Source organism: Scyliorhinus canicula, chromosome 14, assembly GCF_902713615.1.
Source record: "Scyliorhinus canicula chromosome 14, sScyCan1.1, whole genome shotgun sequence".
Lineage (NCBI taxonomy): Eukaryota > Metazoa > Chordata > Chondrichthyes > Carcharhiniformes > Scyliorhinidae > Scyliorhinus > Scyliorhinus canicula.
In genome coordinates this window covers 8,687,078-8,711,048 of record NC_052159.1, presented here as the reverse complement: position 1 = coordinate 8,711,048, position 23,971 = coordinate 8,687,078, and the positions used below count along the sequence as shown (strand labels likewise).

The 23,971-nt window shown below is 47.3% G+C and overlaps 1 protein-coding gene across 3 annotated transcripts; it reads right to left on the bottom strand.

Annotated features, from left to right (window-relative positions):
- Positions 1-4,937: 4,937 nt before the first annotated feature.
- Positions 4,938-23,647, bottom strand: serpinh1b (serpin peptidase inhibitor, clade H (heat shock protein 47), member 1b). Of its 3 annotated transcripts, none has more exons than XM_038818107.1 (6): positions 23,500-23,633; positions 21,854-21,897; positions 13,274-13,881; positions 13,076-13,174; positions 11,872-12,104; positions 4,938-7,953 (listed from the first exon to the last, which is right to left on the bottom strand). In XM_038818107.1, exons 3-6 carry the CDS (start codon positions 13,851-13,853, stop codon positions 7,651-7,653), a joined length of 1,215 nt encoding a protein of 404 aa, XP_038674035.1. In that variant the 5' UTR covers positions 13,854-13,881; positions 21,854-21,897; positions 23,500-23,633; the 3' UTR covers positions 4,938-7,650. The 3 variants fall into 3 exon arrangements, with proteins under 3 accessions (XP_038674035.1, XP_038674036.1, XP_038674034.1); XM_038818108.1 differs by having other exon boundaries at positions 21,861-21,897; XM_038818106.1 differs by lacking the exon at positions 21,854-21,897 and having other exon boundaries at positions 23,500-23,647.
- Positions 23,648-23,971: the final 324 nt, after the last annotated feature.

Below are 23,971 nucleotides of genomic sequence, written 5' to 3'. Positions count from 1 at the left end.
ATTAAAAAAAAAAGAAATGGCTACAGCATGAAGAGTGAATAAGCCACCAGTGGTTGCTTAGCAACTGGGGCCTTGTAAGCTAGAGAAGCATTTAAATTTTAGATTTAATGGAATTTGTGGGCAGTTGGAGACAGGGTCTCGGGGAGTGAATATCTCTCAACTCTGCCGGAAGAATGCCTGCACAGGTTGGGAACTGCAAAGAGGCAAAGCTTCATTGATTGCTAATTTGATTGCAATTGGAAATAGGTAGTGAGAGAGATGGCAGCTCTCCCAGCTCTGCGAGAAGCAGGTGATTTCAGAAGGTTAAAGAGGGAACATCTTGCTCGGCCTTGCTAGAAGAAAAGCCATACTATGGAATCATGGTTAAGTAAACAGATGCCAGAAATCTAAATTCCAACTAGTTAAGGAAACTAGAGAAGTGAAGAGAAGTTTCCAAGGAGCCTGGAGTTAATGGAACAGAGGAAACTGGAAACCAGAACAGACTACTGTTCAGTAAAGTCACAGAGAGTTGGAAAGGCAATGGATCATGAGAGGCCAGAAACTTGGCAGACAATATTTGAATAATTGTGGAAATTGGTGGCTGGACCTGGGAGTTTGTGTGAACATCTTTAAGACAAAGGAAATCTGAAGGGAGAGGTGTAAAACCTGAAAGCGAAACCCTGATGGAAGCAGCGGAGGGAAGCATAATTTAAAAGAAGATCTAAGCACAGGGGTGGGCCTGTTTCTTCGAGCTCTGCTCGTCTTTTTTCCCTTTGAAAGTCTCAATTGAAGCCGCTTCCACCACACTCCCAGGCAGTGCATCCCAGGTCCTCAGCAGCTGCTGTGTGAAAAAGTTTCATCTTGTGTCCCTTTTGGGTTTTTTACCAATCTGCTTATGGGAACATCTCCCTATCTGCTCTGTCCACTCAAACACCTCAATCAAGTCTCCTCTCAACCTTCTCTGCTGTAATGAGGCCAACACCAGTTTCTCTAATCTATCCACATAACTGAAGTTCCTCACCTTTTAGACCATTCTTATGAATATCTTGCGTACCCTCATTCTGGCTTCACCCCTCTTTATCATACCTGCCGGTCCAAGGATGCCCTTTGAGCACTATATAGATTTTTAAAACAAATTTACGGGATTTGGGTGTCACTGGCTGGCCCAGCATTTATTGCCCATCACTCGTCCCCCTTCAGAAGGTGGTGGTGATCTGCTTTCATAAACCACTGCAGTCCTTGAATGTGTAGGTACACCCACTGTGCTGTTAGGAAGGGAGTTCCAGGATTTTGCCCCAGCGCCATTGAAGGAACGGCCGATATATTTCCATGTCAGGGTGGTGAGTGACTTGGAGGGAAACCTCCAGGTGGTGGGGTTCCCTGGCATCTGCTGCTCTTGTCCATCTAGATGGTAGTGGTCATGGGTTTGCAAGGCGCTGACTCAGGAATCTTGGTGAGTTGCTGCAGTGCTTCTTGTCGATGGTACATACGACTGCCACTGTATGTCAGTAGTGGAGTGATGGAATGTTTATGGAAGGGGGAGCAATCAATTGGGCTGCTTTGTCCTGGATGGTGTTGAGCTTCTTGTTGGAGCTGCACTCATCCAGGCAGGTGGAGAATAGTCCATTACACTCCTGACTTTGTGCCTTGTAGATGGTGGCAGGCTTTGGGGGTCATGTGAGTTACGCGCCGTAGGATTCCTAGCGTCTGACCTGCCCTGGTAGCCACAGTATTTATATGGCTGGGTCCAGTTCAGATTGTGGTCAATGGTAACCCCCAGGATGTTGATTGTGGGGGTTTCAGCGATGGTAATAACATTGAATGTCAAGGGGCAATGGTTAGATCCTCTCTTGTCGGAGATGGTCATTGATTGGCATTTCTGTGATGCGAGTGTTACTTAACACTTTGCAGCCCAAGCCTGGGTATGATTGCTGAGGAATTGCTTAGCTCTATCTATTACTTGCTGCTTATGCTGTTTGGCACACAAATAGTCCTGCGTTGCAGCTTCACCAAGTTGACCCCTCATTTTTCGGTCTGCCTGGCGCTGCTCCTGCCATGTTCTCCTGCACACTTCATTGAGCCAGGGTTGATCCCCTGGCTAGGTGTTAATGGTAGAGTGGGGGATATGCCAGGCCATGAGGTTACAGATTGTGGATGAATACAATTCTGCTGCTGCTGATAGCCCACAGCACCTGCTGGATGCCCAGATCTGAGATGTGCAGTAGCTGGCCCATTTAAGCGGCGATCTTCTGAAAGGTAATGTGACCCACTCGTCCATTCAGTAAAGTGCAGGAATTTCCAAGCAGAGCTCAGTTCAGTGCAGGAGGCAGACTGTCAGCATCGTGGCTGCACCACTCTGTAAATAGCATGTTGTGTCAATAAATATTCGTTGTTTGTACCTAACTCGTGGAACCAAGTTACTTCAAGTTGTTCGATCTGTTCAAAGTCTATCCCATTTAGCACAATGGTAGTGCCACACAACATGATGGAGGGTATCCAAAATGTGAAGACGGAACTTTGTTTCCACCAAGAATGTGCGGTGGCCACTTCTACCAATATTGTCATGGACAGAAGCATCTGCAGCAGGCAGGTTGGTGAGGATGATGTCAAGTATGTTTTTCCTTCTTGTTGGTTCCCTCACCACCTGCTGCGGTCCCAGTCTAGCAGTTATGTCCTTTAGGACCCGGCCAGCTCGGTCTGTGGTGGTACGACCAAGTCACTCTTGGTGATGGGCATTGAAGTCCTCCACCCAGAGCATATTCTGTGCCCTTTGTCACTCTCCGTGCTTTCTCCAAGTGGTGTTCAACATGGATGATTACTGATTCATCAGCTGAAGGAGGACGGTACGTGGCAATTAGCAGGAGATGTCCTTGCCCATGTTTGACCTGGTGCAATGAGACTTCATGAGATCCAGGGTCGACGTTGAGGACTCCCAGGGCAACTCCCTCCCCACTGTATACCACTGTGCTGCTACCTCTGCTGGGTCAGTCCTGTTGGTGAGACAGGACATATCCAGGAATGGTGATGGTGGTTTTGGGACATTACCTGTGGGCGGCACGGTAGCACAGTGGTTAGCACTGTTGCTTCACAGCCCCAGGGTCCCGGTTTCGATTTCCGGCTTGGGTCACTGTCTGTGCGGAGTCTGCACGTTCTCCCTGTGTCTGTGTGGGTTTCCTCCCACAAGTCCCAAAAGACGCTTGTTAGGTGAATTGGACATTCTGAATTCTCCCTCAGTGTACCCGAACAGGCGCGGAATGTGGCGACTAGGGGATTTTCACAGTAACTTCATTGCAGTGTTAATGTAAGCTTGCTAGTGACAATAATAAAGATTATTATTACCGTCACGACCCTTTCTGTTACCTTCTCAAAAAAAACTCCAGCAAATTAGTTCAACACAATTTCCCCATTAGAACTTCATACTGGCTCTTCCTAATCAACCTCCATTTTTCCATGTGATTCCAAATTCTCTCCTGAAGAATTGTTTCTGGAAGCTTCTCCATCCTGAAGTTGAACTGACTGGCTGTAATTACTGGGCTTATCCAAACTACCTTTTTGGAACATGGGCGTACCATTTGTAACTCTCCAAACCTCCGGTACCTCCCGAGTCTACAGAAAACGAGAAGATTATGGTGAGTACCATTCAATTTCCACTCACTTCCTTCAATATCCTTGATGTGGAGATGCCGGCGTTGGACTGGGGTGAGCACAGTAAGAAGTCTTACAACACGAGGTTAAAGTCCAACAGGTTTGTTTCAAACACGAGCTCTTGGAGCACTGCTCCTTCCTCAGGTGAATATCCTTGGATGCATTTTGTCTGGTCCTGGTGCATTGCCAAATTTAATTACCGACAGTCTCTTCAAAACTTCCTCATCAGCTTTTTACCTTCTAGTGACAGTTTCCTCTTCTGTCAACATGGCCTGGTAGCATCTACCTTCTTGGTAAAGACAGATGCACTGTGTTCATTTAGTATTCCCGCCTTGTTCCCTGCCTCCATGTGTAAATTACCCTTTAGGTCCCGAATCAACCCCACATCTCTTTTTATCACACTTTTACTATATTTTTTTTCTTTATTCGTTCATGGGATGTGGGATCTCCTCCTGTAGAAAATGTTCCTGAACACAGTCAAGGAACATTTGACCCTTCGCCCTTTACACTACCACTGTCGCAGACCACGTTCAAGTAAGTAAAGTCCCTTATTATAGCTACTCTATAATGTTTGCATCTCTCTATAATTTCCCTGCAGATTTATTCCTCTATATCCTTGCCACAATGAAGAATTTTAAATTTGAGCTGTTGGGGAATATGAAGCTAATGGAGATGAGGAATGTAGGGTGATGGTGAATTGGATATGGGCAATAGTGTTCTGGAATGCTGAAGTTTAGGGAAGGTGGAGGATGGAAAACTGACCAGGTGACGATTGAACATTGGGATAGTTAAGCTTGGAGGTGAGAAAGGGATTGATACAGGTTTCCATAGAATCCCTACAGTGCAGAAGGAGGCCATTTGGCCCATCAAGTCTGCACCCTACCTAGGTCCACTCCGCTGCCCTATCCTCGTAACCCCATCAGCAGAGGGGCTGATGTAGGGGTGGAGGCATGACTGAGGGTTTCAGCAGTAGGGAGCTCCAACATCTGGAATTCTTGAGGGAGAGGCCTGCCAGTGCTCAGCTGTTGAGTATATTCAAGATTTTGGTTGGGAGGAAAATGGATGTTGATTTATTTCAACTTATTAAACGCCGGCTGGAGGAACCTTTTGGCCGCGTCCTGTTCCGACTTCCTGTATTCTCATTGCCCGAGGGTGCTGAGGGAATTCTGCATTTCAACCCCCATCGATCAGATTCCCGCTGGATTTCTAGAACTGGTGAGCCTACTGAACTAATTGACCATTGGCAAAGTTTCCCTCAGCCTCCCTCGAACTGTGCTCTCTGTTGAAGACAAAAAAAAAGAATGGCAGAAAGATTTATCATTTCAAATTTTATTGTAAAACAGAACCAAAATGTGGTTGCATAGCTGTTATAACAGTTGTCACAAATCCATCAACACAGATGTGTGGTGCAGGAAGTTATGCAACATGTATACATCCAGTGACAGTCATTGGGTAGGTCAATGATAGAACGTCCCTTCTATCTAGTATATCATCATCCACCCCTTTACAAGATATGCATTAACTGCTCACAATGCTGTTCCAGCTCACCCCAAATGTTTTTGCACAAACTGCAAGAAAAAAAAAAAAATTTTTAAGGAACAATTTGGCACTGGCTCTCTGTTCTTTATAGGAGGTCTTGTGGTGCAGTGGGTGGCAACTCTGCCTCTGAGCCGGGAGCTCCGGGTTTGAGTCCCACTTCAAGACTCCATGGAAGGTGTGTTCGCAACATAGCCAAAGCAGGTTGACCGTTGACCTGCAAGTCCTTCCCACACTCGATGAAGGCAGGCGTAAGAGCGGGAGAGATTGCTGGCCAGCCATGTGATGGAAGGAATATTGGAGCCTCGACCATCACTATCCACAGCTCCCAGCTACAACATACATGAATAAAATGGAAATCGGACTCCCTCTAAACTGGAATATACCCCCACCAGTATGTTCTTTATCCAGTGGGTTGTAGACAAGTTCAAAACCAGGGGTTCATAAAGATAAGAAAATCATGAATGAATCCAAGAGAAATTCCTATAATGTTAATAATCGCTTACTGTCACGAGTAGGCTTCAATGAAGTTACTGTGAAACGCCCCTAGTCGCCACATTCCGGCGCCTGTTCGGGGAGGCTGGAACGGGAATTGAACCCGCGCTGCCGGCCTTGTTCTGCATTACAAGCCAGCTGTCTTAGCCCACTGTGCTAAACCTGCCCCTTGCGAAACCAGCCCCTTGCTAAACCAGCCCCTTGCTAAACCAGAATGTGGAACTTTCTACCTGATGAAGTATTTGAGGTGAGTGGCAAAGGTACATTTAAGGGGAGGTTAGATAAACACATGAGGGAGAAAGGACTTAAGTTGATGGGGTGAGATGAAATAGGGTGGAAGGAGGCTCTTGTGCAGCATAATCGCCAGCATGGACCGATCTCTGTGGCAAAATCTAAGTCACCCACACCAAGTGGTGCAACTAGACTGAGTCAGTGAGTCACCTAGGCTAACCCCCGTCAGTAATTGACAGCTTGTTCGTCAACCAACATTTATCAAAGACCATGGAGCAGCCAAGCTCAGAAGGCAGCCAGATTGTAAAGAAAGCATATGGAATGTTCATTAGCAGAGGTATAGAATATAAAAGTAAGGATATCATGTTGGAATTGTATAAAACACTGGTGAGGCCACAACTGGAGTATCGTGTACAATTCTGGACACAACATCGTAGGAAGTATGTCGTTGCTCCGGAGAGGATGCAGAGGAGGTTTACAAGAATGGTACCAGGGCTAGGAAAGTGTGGCTACGAGGAGGGATTGGATAGGTTGGGGTTATTTTCCTTGGAACAAAGAAGGCGGAGGGGTGACCTAATTGAGGTGTACAAAAATATGAAGGGCAAGAGATTGAGTGGACAGGATAAAATCGTTTCCCTTGGTGGAGGATTCTCGAACCAGGGGGCATAGATTTAAGGTAAGTGGCAGAAGGTGTAGAGGAGACGTGAGGAAGAACATTTTACGCACAGGGTAGTGGGAAGTCTGGAATTCACTGCCCGAGTTGGTGGTGGAGGCAGAGACCCTAAACTCTTTTAAAAAGTGCCGGGATCTGCGCCTTAAGTGCTCCAAGCTACAGGGCTACGGACTGGGTGCAGGAAGGTGGGATTAGAAAGGGCACCTGGGTGTCCTCGGGATGGCATGAACAAGATGGGCCAAATGGCCTCTTTCTGTGCTGTAACTTTTTTCTGGTTCTAATTATGCTGTTGGGCGTCTATCGCGCTTCAAGTGGACCGAGTACGAAAACCTCACATCAGATACCCCTACACGGCCAGGGGACCAAGCTTCCTGCGTTCAAACTGTTCAACATTTCCACCGTTCCATAGGGGATGGGAACCTCTCGGAATATATTCCACGGGCAAAAAAAAAAAGGCTGAGGTTAAAATCAAAATATTTCAAATCAAACCTTTCCAGAAGCGGTCAACATGTTTTATAAAAACAATATAGGGCAGTAATTCATTGGCAATTCAGGCGAAATCTCTGTTCCCAGGGAATGGTGAGAATGTGGGTGCAACAATTGAAGTCAAGCTCGAGATACACGTGAGGAAGAAATGGATATGGTGATAGGACGATATTAAACAGGATGGGGGTGGGGGGAGGGGGAGGTTTGTGTGGAGTAGTAATACTGGCAGACATCAGTTGCCTGAATGGCCTACTTCTCAGCTGTTAGCTTGACTGGATTCTATTCAATGCCATTATTGCGAATGATTTTATGGGCAGTCGTTTTTGGAGCGGAAGCAGCAATCCAGCCTCAGTGGAAATATGTTGTGGATCCAAAGGGGAGCTGGAGGCCCCAGTTACGTTTGGTTAACTGGCCAGCAACATCCCACTGAGTTGGGGTTGGAGATGGTCATTCCCAAACCACTAACACTCTAACCCAAAGACCAGGACGTCAAACAATGAAGATAGAATAGTTGCCGTTTTTTAAAAAAAAATTAATTTAAAAAACGTTGCATTTGGAGCATTGACCACACCATCTGTGTCGTAAGGACTGAAAGCAATCTGAGGCTACAATTCGTCATGCAGTTTTCTGCCCTCCGGCTTCACTAGCCGCCCGATGAAGAGGATTGAGTTAGTCTTTTTGTCCTTGACCAAGAAGACAAACGGGTGATCGACGTAGAAGACTTCGGGATTCTTCAGCTCCTCTCGCCCATAGATGAAGGCGTCGTATGGGTTCCCGTCAGTGCTGAATTCCAGGGCGGCAGAATGGAGAACATTGGCCAGGTACAGGTCCTTCTTCCCGGAGATTTTGGACAAGTCGGCTTTACTTTTGTCAACCGCTGTTGCCAAACCAATGCTGGCCAGGTGTTTCTAGGTGGAAATTAAACATCAACATGAAATGAAAATCGCTTATTGTCACAAGTAGGCTTCAAATGAAGTTACTGTGAAAAGCCCCTAGTCGCCACATTCCGGCGCCTGTTCGGGGAGGCTGGTACGGGAATTCAACCCTGCTGCTGGCCTGCCTTGGTCTGCTTTAAAAGCTAGCTCTTTAGCCCTGTGCTAAACCAGCCCCAGTCATGACTAGTGCAGGAACATGCGTCAACCACTCAATTCTTCGAGCCTGGTCCGTCACTCAATTAGATCTGCACCTAGACTCCATATCCCTCGATATCCCTCAAATCCATTGACCCACCCTCAGCAACCACTCTCTTTTAAGGGGGAGTGGGGATGCGGAGGGATGTATTGCTAGATTCTCACTTCCTTTTGTGTGAAACATTACCTCTGATCTCATTCTGAATGACCGAGCCTTAACTTCAATGATGCGCTCCCTCGTTCAATTCCCCCATCAGAGTAATAGTTTCTGCGTATCCACCCTCGCGAATCCTTTTAGCATTTTGAGCACCTTGATCAGTTCACCACTTAATCGTCTGTACTTGAGGGGATACAAGGCATCTTGGGGTGATCTGTCCTCATAATCTTGTTCTCTAGGTAGGAGGAACCACCGTTGGCGAATTTTAGCAAGAGACCAAAATGAATCATCATTGAAATAAAAGCAGAAAATGCTGGATAAAGCCAGCATGTTTGGCAGGATCTGTGACAAGAGAAACTGAATTAACTTTTCAAGTCGGTTTCACACTTCTTCAGAACTGTCAAAATGTGAACCCTTTCTCTCCAAATGCTGCCAGACCTGCTGAGGTTTTCCAGCATTTTCTGTTTTTATTTCAGATTTTCAGCATCCGCGGTATTTTGCTTCTATGAATAACTTTTGATAAATCACTGAAGGAATACTCTAGCACCTAGTACCATCTCTCCAAAGTGCTTCACAGACAATGAATGAGCTTGTGGTTATCAGAGCATCTTAACAGTCCAGCAGGTGTCCATTTGGCCCATCAAGTCTGTACTGGCTCTGTGTGAGTGAGCATTCCACCTGAACCCACTCCCCTGCCTGAGCCCCATTAACTTGCACATTCTCTCTTTTCAGATAACAATCCAGTTCCCTTTTGAATACCTCAATTGAAACTGCCTCCACCATCCTCGGAGGAAGTACGTGGACTCAAACCACCCACTGCGTGAAAAACATTGTTCCCCCTATCACATTTACTTATTCTGTAATGATTTTGAATCTGTGCCATAAGACATGGGAGCAGAACTAGGCCACTCGGCCCATCAAGTCTGCTCCGCCATTCAATCATGGCTGATGTTTTTCTCATCCCCATTCTCCTGCCTTCTCCCCATAACCCCTGATCCCCTTATTGATCAAGAACCTAACTATCTCTGTCTTAAAGACACTCAGTGATTTGGCCTCCACAGCCTTCTGCAGTAAAGAGTTCCACAGATTCACCACCCTCTGGCTGAAGAAATTCCTCCTCATCTCTGTTTTGAAGGATCGTCCCTTTAGTCTGAGATTGTGTCCTCTGTGTCTAGTTTCTCCTACAATTGGAAACATCCTCTCCACGTCCACTCTATCCAGGCCTCGCAGTGTAAGTTTGTAAGTTTGAGTAAGATCCTCCCTAATCCTTTTAAACTCCGAGTACAGACCCTCCAATCCTTGATGCTGTCTTGAGTATGAACAGTTTCTCACTAATTGCCTTGTCCATACCCCTCAGGATCTCGCATTCCTCTATCAAGTCTCCACTCAGCCTTCCTTTCTCCAAGCCCCAACATCTCCTATCTATCCTCATAGCTCCAGTACTTTACCCCCAGGATCGTTTTTGCGAACCTCCTCTGTACTCTCTCCAATGCCTTCACATCATTCCTCAATTACGGCGCCCAGAACTGGACGCAGTGCTCCAGATTAGGCCTAACAAGAATCTGTCAGGAGAGACTACAAGAACTCACAGTAGGGTAGAAATTAACAAAAGGTTTATTACTGAATACACAAATTTTTTTTTTTTTGTTTTTGTTTTTTTAAATTTAGATTACCCAATTATTTTTTCCAATTAAGGGGCATTTTAGCGTTGCCAATCCACCTACTCTGCACATTTTTGGGTTGTGGGGGCGAAACCCACGCAGACACGGGGAGAATGTGCAAACTCCACACGGACAGTGACCCAGAGCCGGGATCGAACCTGGGACCTCAGCGCCGTGAGGCGGTTGTGCTAACCACTAGGCCACCGTGCTGCCCTCTGAATACACAAATAACAAAACTACAGCTCTTCTCTCAAAGGGCCACCCTCCCTGACCTGCACCCAGGTCAGGGTTTTTATGGTGAGTGGTTCCCCCTTGTTAAGGGGAAACATGGCCCCAATTACCGGCGGAGTTCATACTCAGCTGCGTAAAGGGAGGGAACCGTATCAAGCACAGACCTTCGACCCCAAAGGGGTCAGAACAAACATGACCTCCTTACTCTTGTATTCAATGACCCTATAATAACGCCCAAGATACTTTAAGCTTTATCAATTGCTCTGTCAACCTGCCCTGCCATCTTCAATGACTTATATACACTGAGGTTTCTCTGTTCCTGCACCGCCTTTAGAGTTTCTCCCTTTGTTTTATAGTCTCTCCATCCTCCTCCTGCCAAAATGAACCACCTCACACTTCTCTGCATTACTAACGGCTACAGTCAAGAATGTTCCTGAATGGATACAGTGCCAACAACACTCAAAGAGCTGAACACAGTCCAGGACAAAACAGTCAACATCATTAACTCTGCCTCTTGGACTGGTCGGTCTTTGGGTTCAAACATACTTTGTTCCCTATGGGGAATGGTGGGGCAGTGCTGGAAGGATTAGTAGGCTCATCATTAATCTGTTGGACCAGACCATGAAACTCTCCTTTGTGGCCAACGAGTCCTGGGGTGGGACTTGAACCTGGAACTTCAAGCTCAGTGGCAGGGGTGTGACCTGCTGAGCCACAAGACTGCCAATGGACTGAGGGTAGCCAACTCTGGTTGGATTCAATCCTGGAAGTTTCAACACCCATCCAACCGCCCACCTCCAAACTCTGTCACCACTGGTCGCCTGTCACATCCATATCCTGCCTCCTACTGCCAATCAGGAAACAAACAGAGCCTTCCATCAGAGTAAATAGTTTCTATCCACTCTACCAACTCTTTCAATCATCTTGAACACCTCAATTACTTAATCTTCGAAACACAAAGGAATACCAGCCTAGATGTTCCAACCTTATCCCCATAATTTAACCCTTTTACCCCAGTAACGTTCTGATGCATCTGGATGGGAAGCAGGTCAGTTAGTTTTCTCAACAAATAAGAATGCTTCACACTGAGGAGGGTGGAAAGTAAGCACCGATATTGTTGCCATAATTTGCTCTTTCAAGAAGGGATTGCAGTACTCAACCGTGGACAAAGCAGCAGGAATGAACTTGAGAATAATGATGGGCCCCAGGTCCTGTACTAACAAATGCTCCCTGGGTCACTGTGCTGCAAAGCATTTAGTAACAGCCATTAATGACAATTCGTGTCAACTGACCAAATTGAATCCAATCTTGTCCACCAGGCTTGCCCAACTCATGGCCTGCAGGCGAGGCTGCGACCTTCGAACCCTCAGTACTTGCCCTGCCAAACCTGTTGGGCCATTCAACTGACTTACGTCGCAAGAAGGCTGTAACGCTGTTCATTCAATCATAGGCTGGTTTCTCGCTGCATTTGCTGATGATAGGCTCACTAGCAAATGAATGAAGGAACCAGCCTTTGTGAACTGGAAAAGCAGCAAACAGGGGGACGGTAAGTTTTCAAGGTAAATTTCAGGCTCCAGAGAGCGAGAGTGGGAGCCGGGTGACAGTGGGGGTCTGGGTTCCACCAGATCGGGACTCTTTCTTTACGCTTACCTGTAGCTCGTGGCTAACTCCCAGCTTGACCTTTGGCAAGGAGATAGCCACTGCCTGTTTTTGAAGCTTGCCAAGCCAGGTACTAATCTGTTCCTCGGTCAGCAATTTCTCTAGTTCGTCCAGAGGCTGCAAATAGTATGGCATAATGAAGACCATACTGGATAACTGGTGGGCTAGGGGCATCTCTAGGATGTTCAGCTTGTTGCTTTCATCCTTATAGAAGTTATAAAGACCTGAAGTGGAAGAGAAAAGAAAGCATTAAAGATCTTGGGTTTGGATGGAACAACTTTGGGTTGTGGGGGCGAAACCCACGCAGACACGGAGAGAATGTGCAAACTCCACACGGACAGTGGCCTGGGGCCGGGATCGAACCCGGCGCCGTAAGGTAGCAGGGCTAACCACTGTGCCACCATGCCGTCGCAGAACTTGCATTTATACAGCATCTGTCACAACCGCAGGGCACCTTAAGACACTTTACAGCCAATGCAAATGTTCCTCTTCTGTGGCAGCCTTCTATCCCGTAAGATGGTGGTATGCGCTTTGGTGGGGGGGGGTGTCAACTCTGTGTACACCATTGCCTGGTGTTGATCAGGAGGCTCACACTGGCACGACAATCTCTGCCACACTTACTGAAGAGGCAGACTGTGTGCTGAGAAGGTGCCCGGTTCCCTGGTCTCGGTTTTCACCCGGCCCCATTCTCAGCCAGCTGAGGTATTCGCTTCTGTCCCTTCCCGACAGTGGGTCACCAGGGATCACAGCCATCAGCGACTGTCTCCCGGTTGTGACTGCCATCTCCTTAAGGAGTTCCCAATGGAAGTTTTGAAGTGCAGTTACTATTTTAATTGTAGGAAACATAGCAGCCAATTTACACCCACACAGAGTGATGTTATAATGACCAGATAATTTTGTTTTTGGGGTGATGATCGGCGGATGAATATTGGTCAGGACTCTCCTTTCCTCTTTGCTAAGCCATAATGCTCACTTGGGAGAGCTACTACAGACACGGTCGGCTGAATGCCCTCCTTCTGTGCTGTAATAATCCTGTGATTCTGCGATAGTGTCTTGGGATCATCTGCATCCACCAGATTGGGCAGATAGGGCCTTGGTTTTAATATGTTATGGCACCTCTATAGTTGCAGCTCTCCTGCAGTACTGCACTAGAGTGATGACTTAGCTTACAGGCTCAGCGCTGGAGAAGACGTACCTGTCCGATGCATCATGTCAATGCTAATTGTTACCGAGCGGCTCACCATGAAACTACGCTGGTCTACCATCTTGTGATGGAATCTTTCATCCCAGTGAGCTGTGAAAGAAAAGGAAATGTAGTGAATTTAATTGCTTGCACAAGAGCAATGGATTGAAACTAATGCCTCACGTGTAAGCCCTGTGGCTAGCTACATACTTTTGAAGAACATTGCATTGATGATCATGGCTCCATCAGTTTTCGACAGTTCTTTGGTGACCTCGGGAAGCTTGCCCTCAGTGGTTTCTGCTGCCCACTCATTGATGGACTTCAGCGCACCTTTCTTGTCCCTGAAGTTGATCTTGGAAGGCTCATAGTTGTAGTGCTTCTTGCTCTTCTTCACAAAATCCTCGGCAAAGTTGACCGAGGCTGGCCCATACAGCCGGTTTCCCAGTCTCCAGGTCACATTGCGAGCCGTGGAATTGCTGACTTCGCCCAGCAGCTGGGAAAGTGCTGAGTGGAGCTTGTCGTCTTGGACCTTGCTCATATCCAGCAGCGCCTTGGCCTCACTCGCGGTCGGGCCCTTGGCACCGAGTGACACCAATCCGAGGGAAGAGGCCACCACCACAGGGGAGATGAGGATGTTCTCAGAGCCCTTGACCTTGGCCATGGTGAGGTAGAGGTTCAGGCCCAGTTTGGCGCTGCTCTCTGCCAGGGTGGCTGCATGTTCACTTAACTTCTCCTCCGCCACCACAACAACAAGCAGGAGGCAAATGGTCATGAGCCTGTTCACCCACATGGTTTCGGTAAACGTTGGCAGTGTAATCCTGGAAAACAAAGAGAAACAAAGTCTTTACTCAAAAGGTTTGAGGATGTTGCAGGGCTGACCTTTTAAAATTAATTTTCAGGATGTGGGCGTTGTTGGCTAGGCCAGCGTTTATTGCCCATCCCTGGTTGCCCTTCAGAAGGTGGTGGTGAGCTGCCTTCTTGAACCGCTGCAGTCCTTCAGGTGTAGGTACACCCACTGTGCTGTTAGGGTGGGAGTTCCAGGATTTTGTCCCTGCGACAGTAAAGAAACGGCGATATATTTCCAAGTAAAGACGGTGAGTGACTTGAAGGGGAACCGGATGGTTTTTTCCGACAATTGACAATGGTTTCATGGTCGTCATTAGACTTTTAATTCCAGATTAAAATCAAATTCTACCCACTGCCCTGGTGGGATTCAAACCCAGGTCCTCAGAGCTTTACCCTGTGTCTCTGGATTACTAGTCCAGTGACAATACCACTATGCCACTGACTCATCTAAAGTTTATGTGTGTATGTCTGTGTATGTTTATATGTGCATATGTGTGTACAGCAATAACATTCAATACTGTATCACTTTGAATATAATAAACAATTACTGTTGGGTCCCACAGTTTCTGTTGACTTTGCTGACATTTCCCAAAGGCTCTTATTGCAGCTGGGGGCCATTATGAATGCTTGGCTGAGTTGCAAAAGGTACTAAAACACTTATCGCAGTGGGGGAGTGGTGTTCACATCTTTATTGACAGGTCCAGCAAGCTATTCAAGGGAATTAGCTTGGATGTGGTTACTGAATAGATCTTTGGTTTCATAACAGATTGAAAACTTGGAATTTAAAATCTTTTTAAATATACATTTAGTGTACCCAATTCATTTTGTCCAATTAAGGGGCAATTTAGCGTGGCCAATCCACCTACCCTGCACATCTTTGGGTTGTGGGGGCGAAACCCACGCAAACACGGGGAGAATGTGCAAACTCCACACGGACAGTGACCCAGAGCCGGGATCGAACCTGGGACCTCGGCGCCGTGAGGCAGCTGTGCTGACCACTGCGCCACTGTGCTGCCCTGGAATTTAAAATCTTTGAATTGGTTTCATGAATGGACATTTTTAAGAGTATCAAGTGCGTATGAGTGCGAGGTTTATTGAGAGTCCAAGAATCTACAGGCATTGAAGCTCAATCTCCAGGGCATTATTGTGTGAAACTCTGGAAAAAAATCATGGCGACATTACGAAAGATTGTTTTTTTTGTAATTTTCTATCACCATGTCTCTTTCCGAGATACAAAAATATTGGAAGTGGAAAAAAGGTCTGTTTGGTTGACAGTCAAGCATATTCCAATTGGATAATGAGTCTCTTTGCTTTCCAATTGGCAGAGGAAGGCAGCACGCCACATGGATGGATACATTGGCCAACAAATGGCTGGAGTGTGGGAACAAATCATGCAACAAAATCTCCAGGAATACATTTAATCACAGGTGGCAATCTTTTATTAGATTGTCATAAGTTTATTTCTTTTCATCTTCACATGGCTCCTGAAGTCTGCCCATAGTGGATACTGGCTCAGTGATGTCATGGAGGCATGAGTTGGTTTGGAGGAGGCTTTGGGGCCATGGAAGAGACGTGGCGAATTAATGAGGGAATGTGAGGGGTGAGGGCTGGAAGACCTACTCGCTTTTAATGCAAAGGAGACAAAATCACAGGGAACAGGGATACGCTGTTTAACCAGCCCTCCTCAAAACTCTCCCATTTCTGTGGGTGCCTACAACTGGCTTCCAGGGTTGGCCTCTCTCCCCAGAGCGAAAATTGACTGTAACAGGGCTCTTGAAACTGAGGGAGTGCCGAGCTGGGAAATTGTGAAGCCGTATCTGAGGACAGTTAAAAGTCAATGATATTGCATTATTAATCACGCCTTTCATGACTGGAGGCTGTCCTAAAGGGCAATCCAGCCATTGAGGGACAGTCAGTATTGTAACCTAGAGTAACACGTCGTAGCAAGACTCCCCAAAGAGTATTATGATAAATGGTCAGATTGGTTAATTAATAGAAAGCAAAGAGTGGGGATTAATGGGTGTTTCTCTGGTTGGCAATCAGTAGATAGTGGTGTCCCTCAGGGATCCGTGTTGGGCCCACAATTGTTCACCATTTACATAGATGATTTGGAGTTGGGGACTAAGGGCAATGTGTCCAAGTTTGCAGATGACACTAAGATGAGTGGTAAAGCGAAAAGTGCAGAGGATACTGGAAGTCTGCAGAGGGATTTGGATAGGTTAAGTGAATGGGCTAGGGTCTGGCAGATGGAATACAATGTTGACAAATGTGAGGTTATCCATTTTGGTAGGAATAACAGCAAACGGGATTATTATTTAAACGATAAAATATTAAAGCATGCCGCTGTGCAGAGAGACTTGGGTGTGCTTGTGCATGAGTGACAGAAGGTTGGTTTACAGGTGCAACAGGTGATTAAGAAGGCAAATGGAATTTTGTCCTTCATTGCTCGAGGGATGGAGTTTAAGACTAGGGAGGTTATGTTGCAATTGTATAAGGTGTTAGTGAGGCCACACCTGGAGTATTGTGTTCAGTTTTGGTCTCCTTACTTGAGAAAGGACATACTGGCACTGGAGGGTGTGCAGAGGAGATTCACTAGGTTAATCCCAGAGCTGAACGGGTTGGATTATGAGGAGAGGTTGAGTAGACTGGGACTGTACTCGTTGGAATTTAGAAGGATGAGGGGGGATCTTATAGAAACATTTAAAATTATGAAGGGAATAGATAGGATAGATGCGGGCAGGTTGTTTCCACTGGCGGGTGAAAGCAGAACTAGGGGACATAGCCTCACAATAAGGGGAAGTAGATTTAGGACTGAGTTTAGGAGGAACTTCTTCACCCAAAGGGTTGTGAATCTATGGAATTCCTTGCCCAGTGAAGCAGTTGAGGCTCCTTCATTAAATGTTTTTAAGGTAAAGATGGATAGTTTTTTGAAGAATAAAGGGATTAAGGGTTATGGTGTTCGGTCCGGAAAATGGAGCTGAGTCCACAAAAGATCAGCCATGATCTCATTGAATGGCGGAGCAGGCTCGAGGGGCCAGATGGCCTACTCCTGCTCCTAGTTCTTATGTTCTTATAATCTATTGTAAGTGTTTGCATCTTTGTCCCTCCCAACCACGACCCTCAGTGGAAACTCACACACTAGATTTAGTGGTGTAGTGGCAACATCTTGGGTAATCCCGAGGCCCAGACGAATGCTTCAGGGATATTGGCTTCAAATCCCACCACTGCCGCTGGTGGGATTTATATTCAGTTAATAAATCTGGAATATAAAGTTAGTCTCAGTGATGGTGTTCAGGACACTATCGTCGATTGTTGTGGAAAATCCATCTCGTTCACTAATGTCCTTAGAGCAGAGAAGTCTGAGGAAGGACCCGATTGAGGTGTACAAAATTATGGGGGGACACAGATAGGATGGATAGGAAGATACTTCTCCCCTTCCTTCGTAGAACATAGAACACACAGTGCAAAATGAGGCTATTCGGCCCATCGAGCCTGCACTGACCCACTTAAGCCCTCACTTCCACCCTATCCCCGTAACCCAATAACACCTCCTAACCTTTTTTTTTGGTCACTAAGAGGCAATTTATCACGGCCAATCCACCTAACCTGCACGTCTTTGGATTGTGGGAGGACCCGGAGGAAACCCACACAGACACGGGGAGAACGTACAGACTCCGCAGAGACAATGACCCAGCAGGGAATCGAACCTGAGGCCCTGGCGCTGTGAGGCCACAGTGCTATCCACTTGTGCTACCGTGCTTCCCATTCACTTGCGCTACCGTGCTGTTGAGTGATCAATAACCAGGGGGCACAGATTTAAGTAAAGGACAGGGCATTTGAGGAAAAACGTTTTCACTCAGAGGGTAGTGGGAATCTGGAACTCAGTACCTGAAAGGATAGTAGAGGTAGAAACGTTCTCAACATTTAAGAAGCTTATCGCTGTATGCGGATGATCTACTGCTGTACGTGGCAGACCCAGAAGGGGGAATGCCGGAGATAATGGAACTATTAGCAGAGTTTGGGGACTTTTCGGGGTACAAACTAAATTTGGGCAAAAGCGAGGTTTTTGTGATACACCCGGGGGACCAGGGAGAGGGTATTGGGAGACTCCCCTTCAAGCGAGCAGGAAAGAGCTTTAGGTACTTAGGGGTGCAGGTGGCAAGGAACTGGGGGACCCTCCACAAGTTGAACTTTTCCAGGCTGGTGGAACAGATGGAGGAGGAATTTAAGAGGTGGGACATGGTACCGTTGTCGCTGGCGGGGAGGGTGCAGTCAATCAAAATGACGGTCCTCCCAAGGTTCTTGTTTTTATTTCAGTGCTTGCCCATCTTCCTCCCTAGGGCCTTCTTCAAAAAGGTGACGAGTAGCATCATGAGCTACGTGTGGGCGCATGGCACCCCAAGGGTGAGGAGGGTCTTTTTGGAGCGGAGTAGGGACAGTGGAGGGCTGGCACTACCCAATCTTTCGGGGTACTACTGGGCGGCAAATGTGTCAATGGTGCGCAAGTGGATGATGGAAGGGGAGGGGGCAGCTTGGAAACGAATGGAGAGGGCGTCCTGTGGCAACACAAGCCTGGGGGCCCTAGTAACGGCACCATGGCCGCTCCCCCCCACGAGGTACACCACGAGCCCGGTGGTGGCGGCCACCCTCAAGATATGGGGGCAGTGGAGGCGACATAGGGGGGAAATGGGAGGTCTGTTGGCGGCGCCAATAAGAGGGAACCATAGATTCATCCCGGGGAACATCGACGGGGGATTTCAGAGCTGGTACAGGGTGGGCATACGGCAGCTGAAGGACCTGTTTATAGAGGGGAGGTTTGCGAGCCTGGGAGGGCTGGAGGAGAAGTTTGAGCTCCCCCCGGGAAACATGTTCAGATATTTACAAGTGAAGGCATTTGCTAGACGGCAGGTGGAGGGGTTCCCCCTGCTCCCCAGTAAGGGGGCGAGTGATAGGGTGCTCTCGGGGGTCTGGGTCGGAGGGGGGAAGATATCAGACATCTACAAGATAATGCAGGAGGCGGAAGAAGCATCAGGGGAGGAGCTGAAAGCCAAGTGGGAAGGGGAGCTGGGAGAGCAGATAGAAGACGGGACGTGGGCGGATGCACTGGAGAAGGTCAATTCTTCCTCCTCGTGTGCGAGGCTGAGCCTCATTCAATTTAAGGTGCTGCATAGAGCTCACATGACGGGGACAAGGATGAGCCGGTTCTTTGGGGGTGAGGACAGGTGTGTCAGATGTCTGGGAAGCCCAGCGAACCATGTGCATATGTTCTGGGCATGTCCGGTGCTGGAAGGGTTCTGGAAGGGGGTGGCAAGGACGGTGTCGAAGGTGGTGGGGTCCAGGGTCAAACCAGGATGGGGGCTTGCGATCTTTGGGGTCGGGGTAGAACCGGGGGTACAGGAGGCTAGGGAGGCCGGAATACTGGCCTTTGCATCCCTAGTGGCTCGACGAAGGATATTAATTCAATGGAAGGACGCGAGGCCTCCAAGCGTTGAAACTTGGATTAACGATATGGCTAGCTATATTCAGCTAGAAAGGATCAAATTTGCCCTGAGAGGGTCGGTACAGGGATTCTCCAGGCGGTGGCAACCTTTCCTTGACTTTTTAGATCAGAGATAGACGTTCGGGGTCGTGGCAGCAGCAACCCGCGGGGGGGGGGGGGGGGGGGGGGGGGGGGGAGGGGGGGGGAGGGAGGGAGGGGGGGTGGAGGGAGGGGGGGGGGCAGCAAGGGTCGTGGGGGGACATGCACGACTGTAACGCGGGCAAGTCTGCTCGCTGCTCATGTCTGAAACTGTAGGCTGCCTTGTTTGTTAAGGTTGCCTGGGGGGGGGGGGGGGGGGGGGGGGGAGGACTGGTGCGCGCGAGAGGGCGGGCGAGGGAGGGACATTTGCCTAGAGGGATTGTGTTGTAAATAATTTAAAAATTAGTAGGGGTAAATGTTTGTATGGAAAAACTCTTTCAATAAAAATTATTTAAAAAAAAAAAAAAAAAAACATTTAAGAAGCTTTCAGATAAGCACTTGAAACAGCATAGCACATGTGGTGAATGTAACTTGGTAATTCACACTGTATTTACCAATACCGTTGTAAGCGCAGTTGCGTTATCCGACCACTAGGGGGAGTAGCTCTGGGAATGCTCAGGGGTTTGTACAGGGCTCCACCCTTGGCTCCGCCCATGACTCCTCCCCCCTGTGCTGCTGTATAAATACCCTTGTCCAGAGTCAGCCTGCCGTTCATCGAGAGTTCATCAACGGGTAACAGGCTGGCTCTGTAGTAAGTAGATTAAAACCACTGTTCATATCTGAAAGCATGTGTCTGGTGAATTCATGGTTCCATCAGCACACAAGGCTATGGACCTAGTGCTGTTGTTTTTGACCCGCGCAGACGCGATTGGCTGAAGGGCCTTTTCTGCACTGTACACCGCTCTCTGACCACCCAGCACCCCACACTCATGCCACTGGTCACCTGACAAGCACATGAAAGTGGCCACATTGCCACAGCTTTATTAAACATTTGAATGAATCCTGACTGTTGGGCAGAAGAATCTTTTCTCCCCATCTCCGTTCTTTTTGCGACTAATTAAAAAAAAATGAGAGAAAAAAATGTTTACTGCCCTTACAAATTTCCTCTCTAGTCACCCCCAGCCCTGTCCTCAGATCTGGTGAGCTGGCAACTCAACTCTAGACAATAATTTGGCCACGCCCAAATGCTGTCAATTAAATGCTCTGCCTCAATCATTTTAAACAAAGACACAACCCAGGATGTAGATCCCCCTCTCCCGTCTTAGCTGCGAGGTCCTGGGAAAAGGAATTCAGACAAGCAGCTCTCCTCTCCTTGGGGAAAAGTTAACAGCAATTCAATCTATTCCCATTTCCTGATCGGGAAAATTAGATTAACCGGTGCAATGGCTGCTTCCTTTGCTTCAGTGGCTGTGACAGAGATAGAAAAACAATAACTTGCATTTATATAGCACCTTTTATGCAGTAAAACATCTTGATGCACCTCACAGGAGTGTAATCTGAACAGATTTCACAGGATTAAGGAGCTATTCAGAACCGAGGACTCAAAGGAGGTAACTTGTAAAGCAATGTCTTGAAGGAGGACAGAGAAGTGCAAGTAAAGGTAAAGTCGTCACAGTCCCAGATGACCATCGACTGCGTTCCCCTTTGAGGGGGGTGAGCTGGCTGGTGGTGGTTTAATCTGAGGGTCACCACACCTCAGGCGGAGCCTTCATGAATGACCTCAGCCAGTCACGGGGATTGAACCCGCCCTGTTGGCCGATAGAAGTCGCGAGCAGGAGAGAGGTTGAGGGAGAGAATCCCAGAGCTTCGGGCTGAGGCGGCACGGCTACTATCGGTGGAGCCACTCAACCCGTGGATGAGCAAAAAGGCCAGAATTAGAGGAGCAGAGATCTTGGCGAGTTGTCGAGCTGGAGGAGATAACGGAGATAGGGAGGGGCAAGGCCATGGAGAGGTTTGAAAACAATGATGAGAACTTTGAAGTACAATTCTGATTTTTTTTCCACCCTCTTATCGCTAAGGGGGAGTTAGTTTCACAACAATTCAAACTGAAATCTGGCTGGAAAGTGCAGAGTCTTAAGCAGATACAAAATGCCTACGTGACTCTTAAGTTTGAAATGCAACATTCCCAACGGCAGAGGTCTCCTATGTGGAATGAGATGAGGGCACAGGACAGAATGACTTCCTGTTCGAGCAGCAACGTGTCCTGTCCCTGCATACCAGGGAAAGAGCGAGAAAGAAAAATGTTTTGTCTGCATTCCCTTCTCCAAAAAAAACACCATTCCACAGGAGCGAAATTCCAAACTTGTTCCGGCCCCTCCCTCACATCAATGAAAAACCATGAGATTTGGGGGGGCGGGGGGGGGGGGGGGCAATACATGGACATTCTTCAAAAGAAAATTCACAAGAAATATCAGAGAGGGTCTAACCTTGTACCATTTTCAAAGTGATGTCAACTTTTGCCTTTGTCATTCTGAAAGAAAATAAACATATCAAGCACAGGATCATGTGGCCAGGACTTCAAATGGGTTGGGAGGAATTGTGTGCCCTCCCCTCCCCTCCCCCCCCCCCACCAACAGGGCTGGCTTTAGTGAGGTGGGTCTGTGAACAAGAGATTCCACTGCCTCAACTTTTTTTTTAGACAATCCTGCTTTAAGGCTGAAGCGTTTTTTTTGTTAAAAGTGCAGCAATCATTGAGGGAGGGGGAAGAGAGAGGACAGAGAAGGGAAGAAATCAGCCAATCACTTTTGCCAGAGTTGACATTCTTCCAGACTTCTGGAAAGTCTTTTATCCAACTTCTCCCAGCCCCCCCCCAGTTCTCCTCTTCCTCTCTAAAATGATTAATCTCCAATTTGACATGAACCTGGTCATCAGGACACAGGGAGACATTTTTTAAAAAATTAAACACACACAACTTTTAAAGAGTTTAACAGAGCGAGAAGTTTGGAAGCTGTAATTTCAAGAGGCGGCTTGCTGAAGTTCGCCTGGACACAGAGTCGAGTTCTAACTCACTCACGCTATCTGTGCCCCTCCCGTTTGCATCCAAACACAAATCGAACACCGAATTATTATTTTCTTCAACACAGACTGGGGGCGGCTAAAATGCACAGAAGACAAACGGAATTCAGCGGTAGACTAGATAATGTTACTTATCTGCAGCCATAGTCAAATTGCCCATTTGCTCCAAACAATGTGGTGAAAGTCAAACACTCACACAGCTACTGGCTGTGATTTAAATACAAGCTTTTAAAATATCCTGCTTGCATTTAATTTCTACCATTTAATATCCCACTTGGATTTTAACATTTTCATCCTTGCATTTAAGCACTTCTTTTTTTTAAAAAAATGTATTATTCAAAGTTTTTCAATAAGTTTACAAAACCCTCCAAAAAGGAAAATAATACAAAGAAAGAAGGGCAACATGCCAACAGAACAGAACAACTTAACCCTCTAAACGATAAACAGTTTAGCAAATTAACATCCAATTCAAAATAGGATAGAGCATGCACCCCTTACAAAAAGGAAAGCATTTAAACACTTCTAACGCCTCCCCCCCCCCCCCCCCCATATCTCTAAACTCGTCAAAACCCCACTTTCTTGTCCAACTCCAGCATTTACTTTCTCTTAAAGTTCCAAAATGATCAGCCTGACCAATCCTTTTTTAAATATAAATTTAGAGTACCCGATTCATTTTTTCCAATTAAGGGGCAATTTAGCATGGCCAATCCACCGCCCGCACATCTTTGGGTTGTGGGGGCGAAACCCACGCAGACACGGGGAGAATGTGCAAACTCCACACGGACAGTGACCCAGAGTCGGGATCGAACCTGGGATCTCGGCGCCGTGAGGCAACAGGGCTAACCCACTGTGCCGCCGTGCTGCCCCAGCCTAACCAATCCCGACACAACATGGGAGGCAGGGATATTTTTAAAGAAATGTTTTGCAAACTTCCCTGAGGTCCCAAAGCTTCCCATCTCAAAAATCTCGAGGTAACTTGGACAGTGAGCAGCAAACCCTCTTTGTGGCATTGTCCCATTGCTGAACAGCCAAAATGCTGCTTCAGAGGCTCCCTCACCTCCTTTTGCCTGGGATTCCCTGGTCTTCCTGACTCTTCGACCAAAGCCCACCGCTGGAAGGTTCTGGAAAGCCGGAGTGGCAAGTCTGCCTTTGCAAGGCTTATTTAAATGCTGAACTCCAAACCGGGCAAGTCTGAGATCTGATACCTCCCACTCCCACTGGGAGGTTTCTGCTGGGTCTCAAACACCACCCTGTTACAGAGTGAGCTACAGTCCACACCATGCACAAGGCAATTCAGGCACAAAAAGTAATAATTATAATCTTTATTATTGTCACAAGTAGGCTTACATTGCAATGAGGTTATGAATACAGGCACCTGGCTAAAATTGCAAGCTGTGCAATTAGACGTCACCGCCAAGACTTTAATGATAATACAACAAATTTCATCGCCACCATTTAACATCCCAAACTTGGCAGGAACATAAACGGAGTGTGAAGACTGGGGGATTTTACTTGAGAATGTCTTGGGC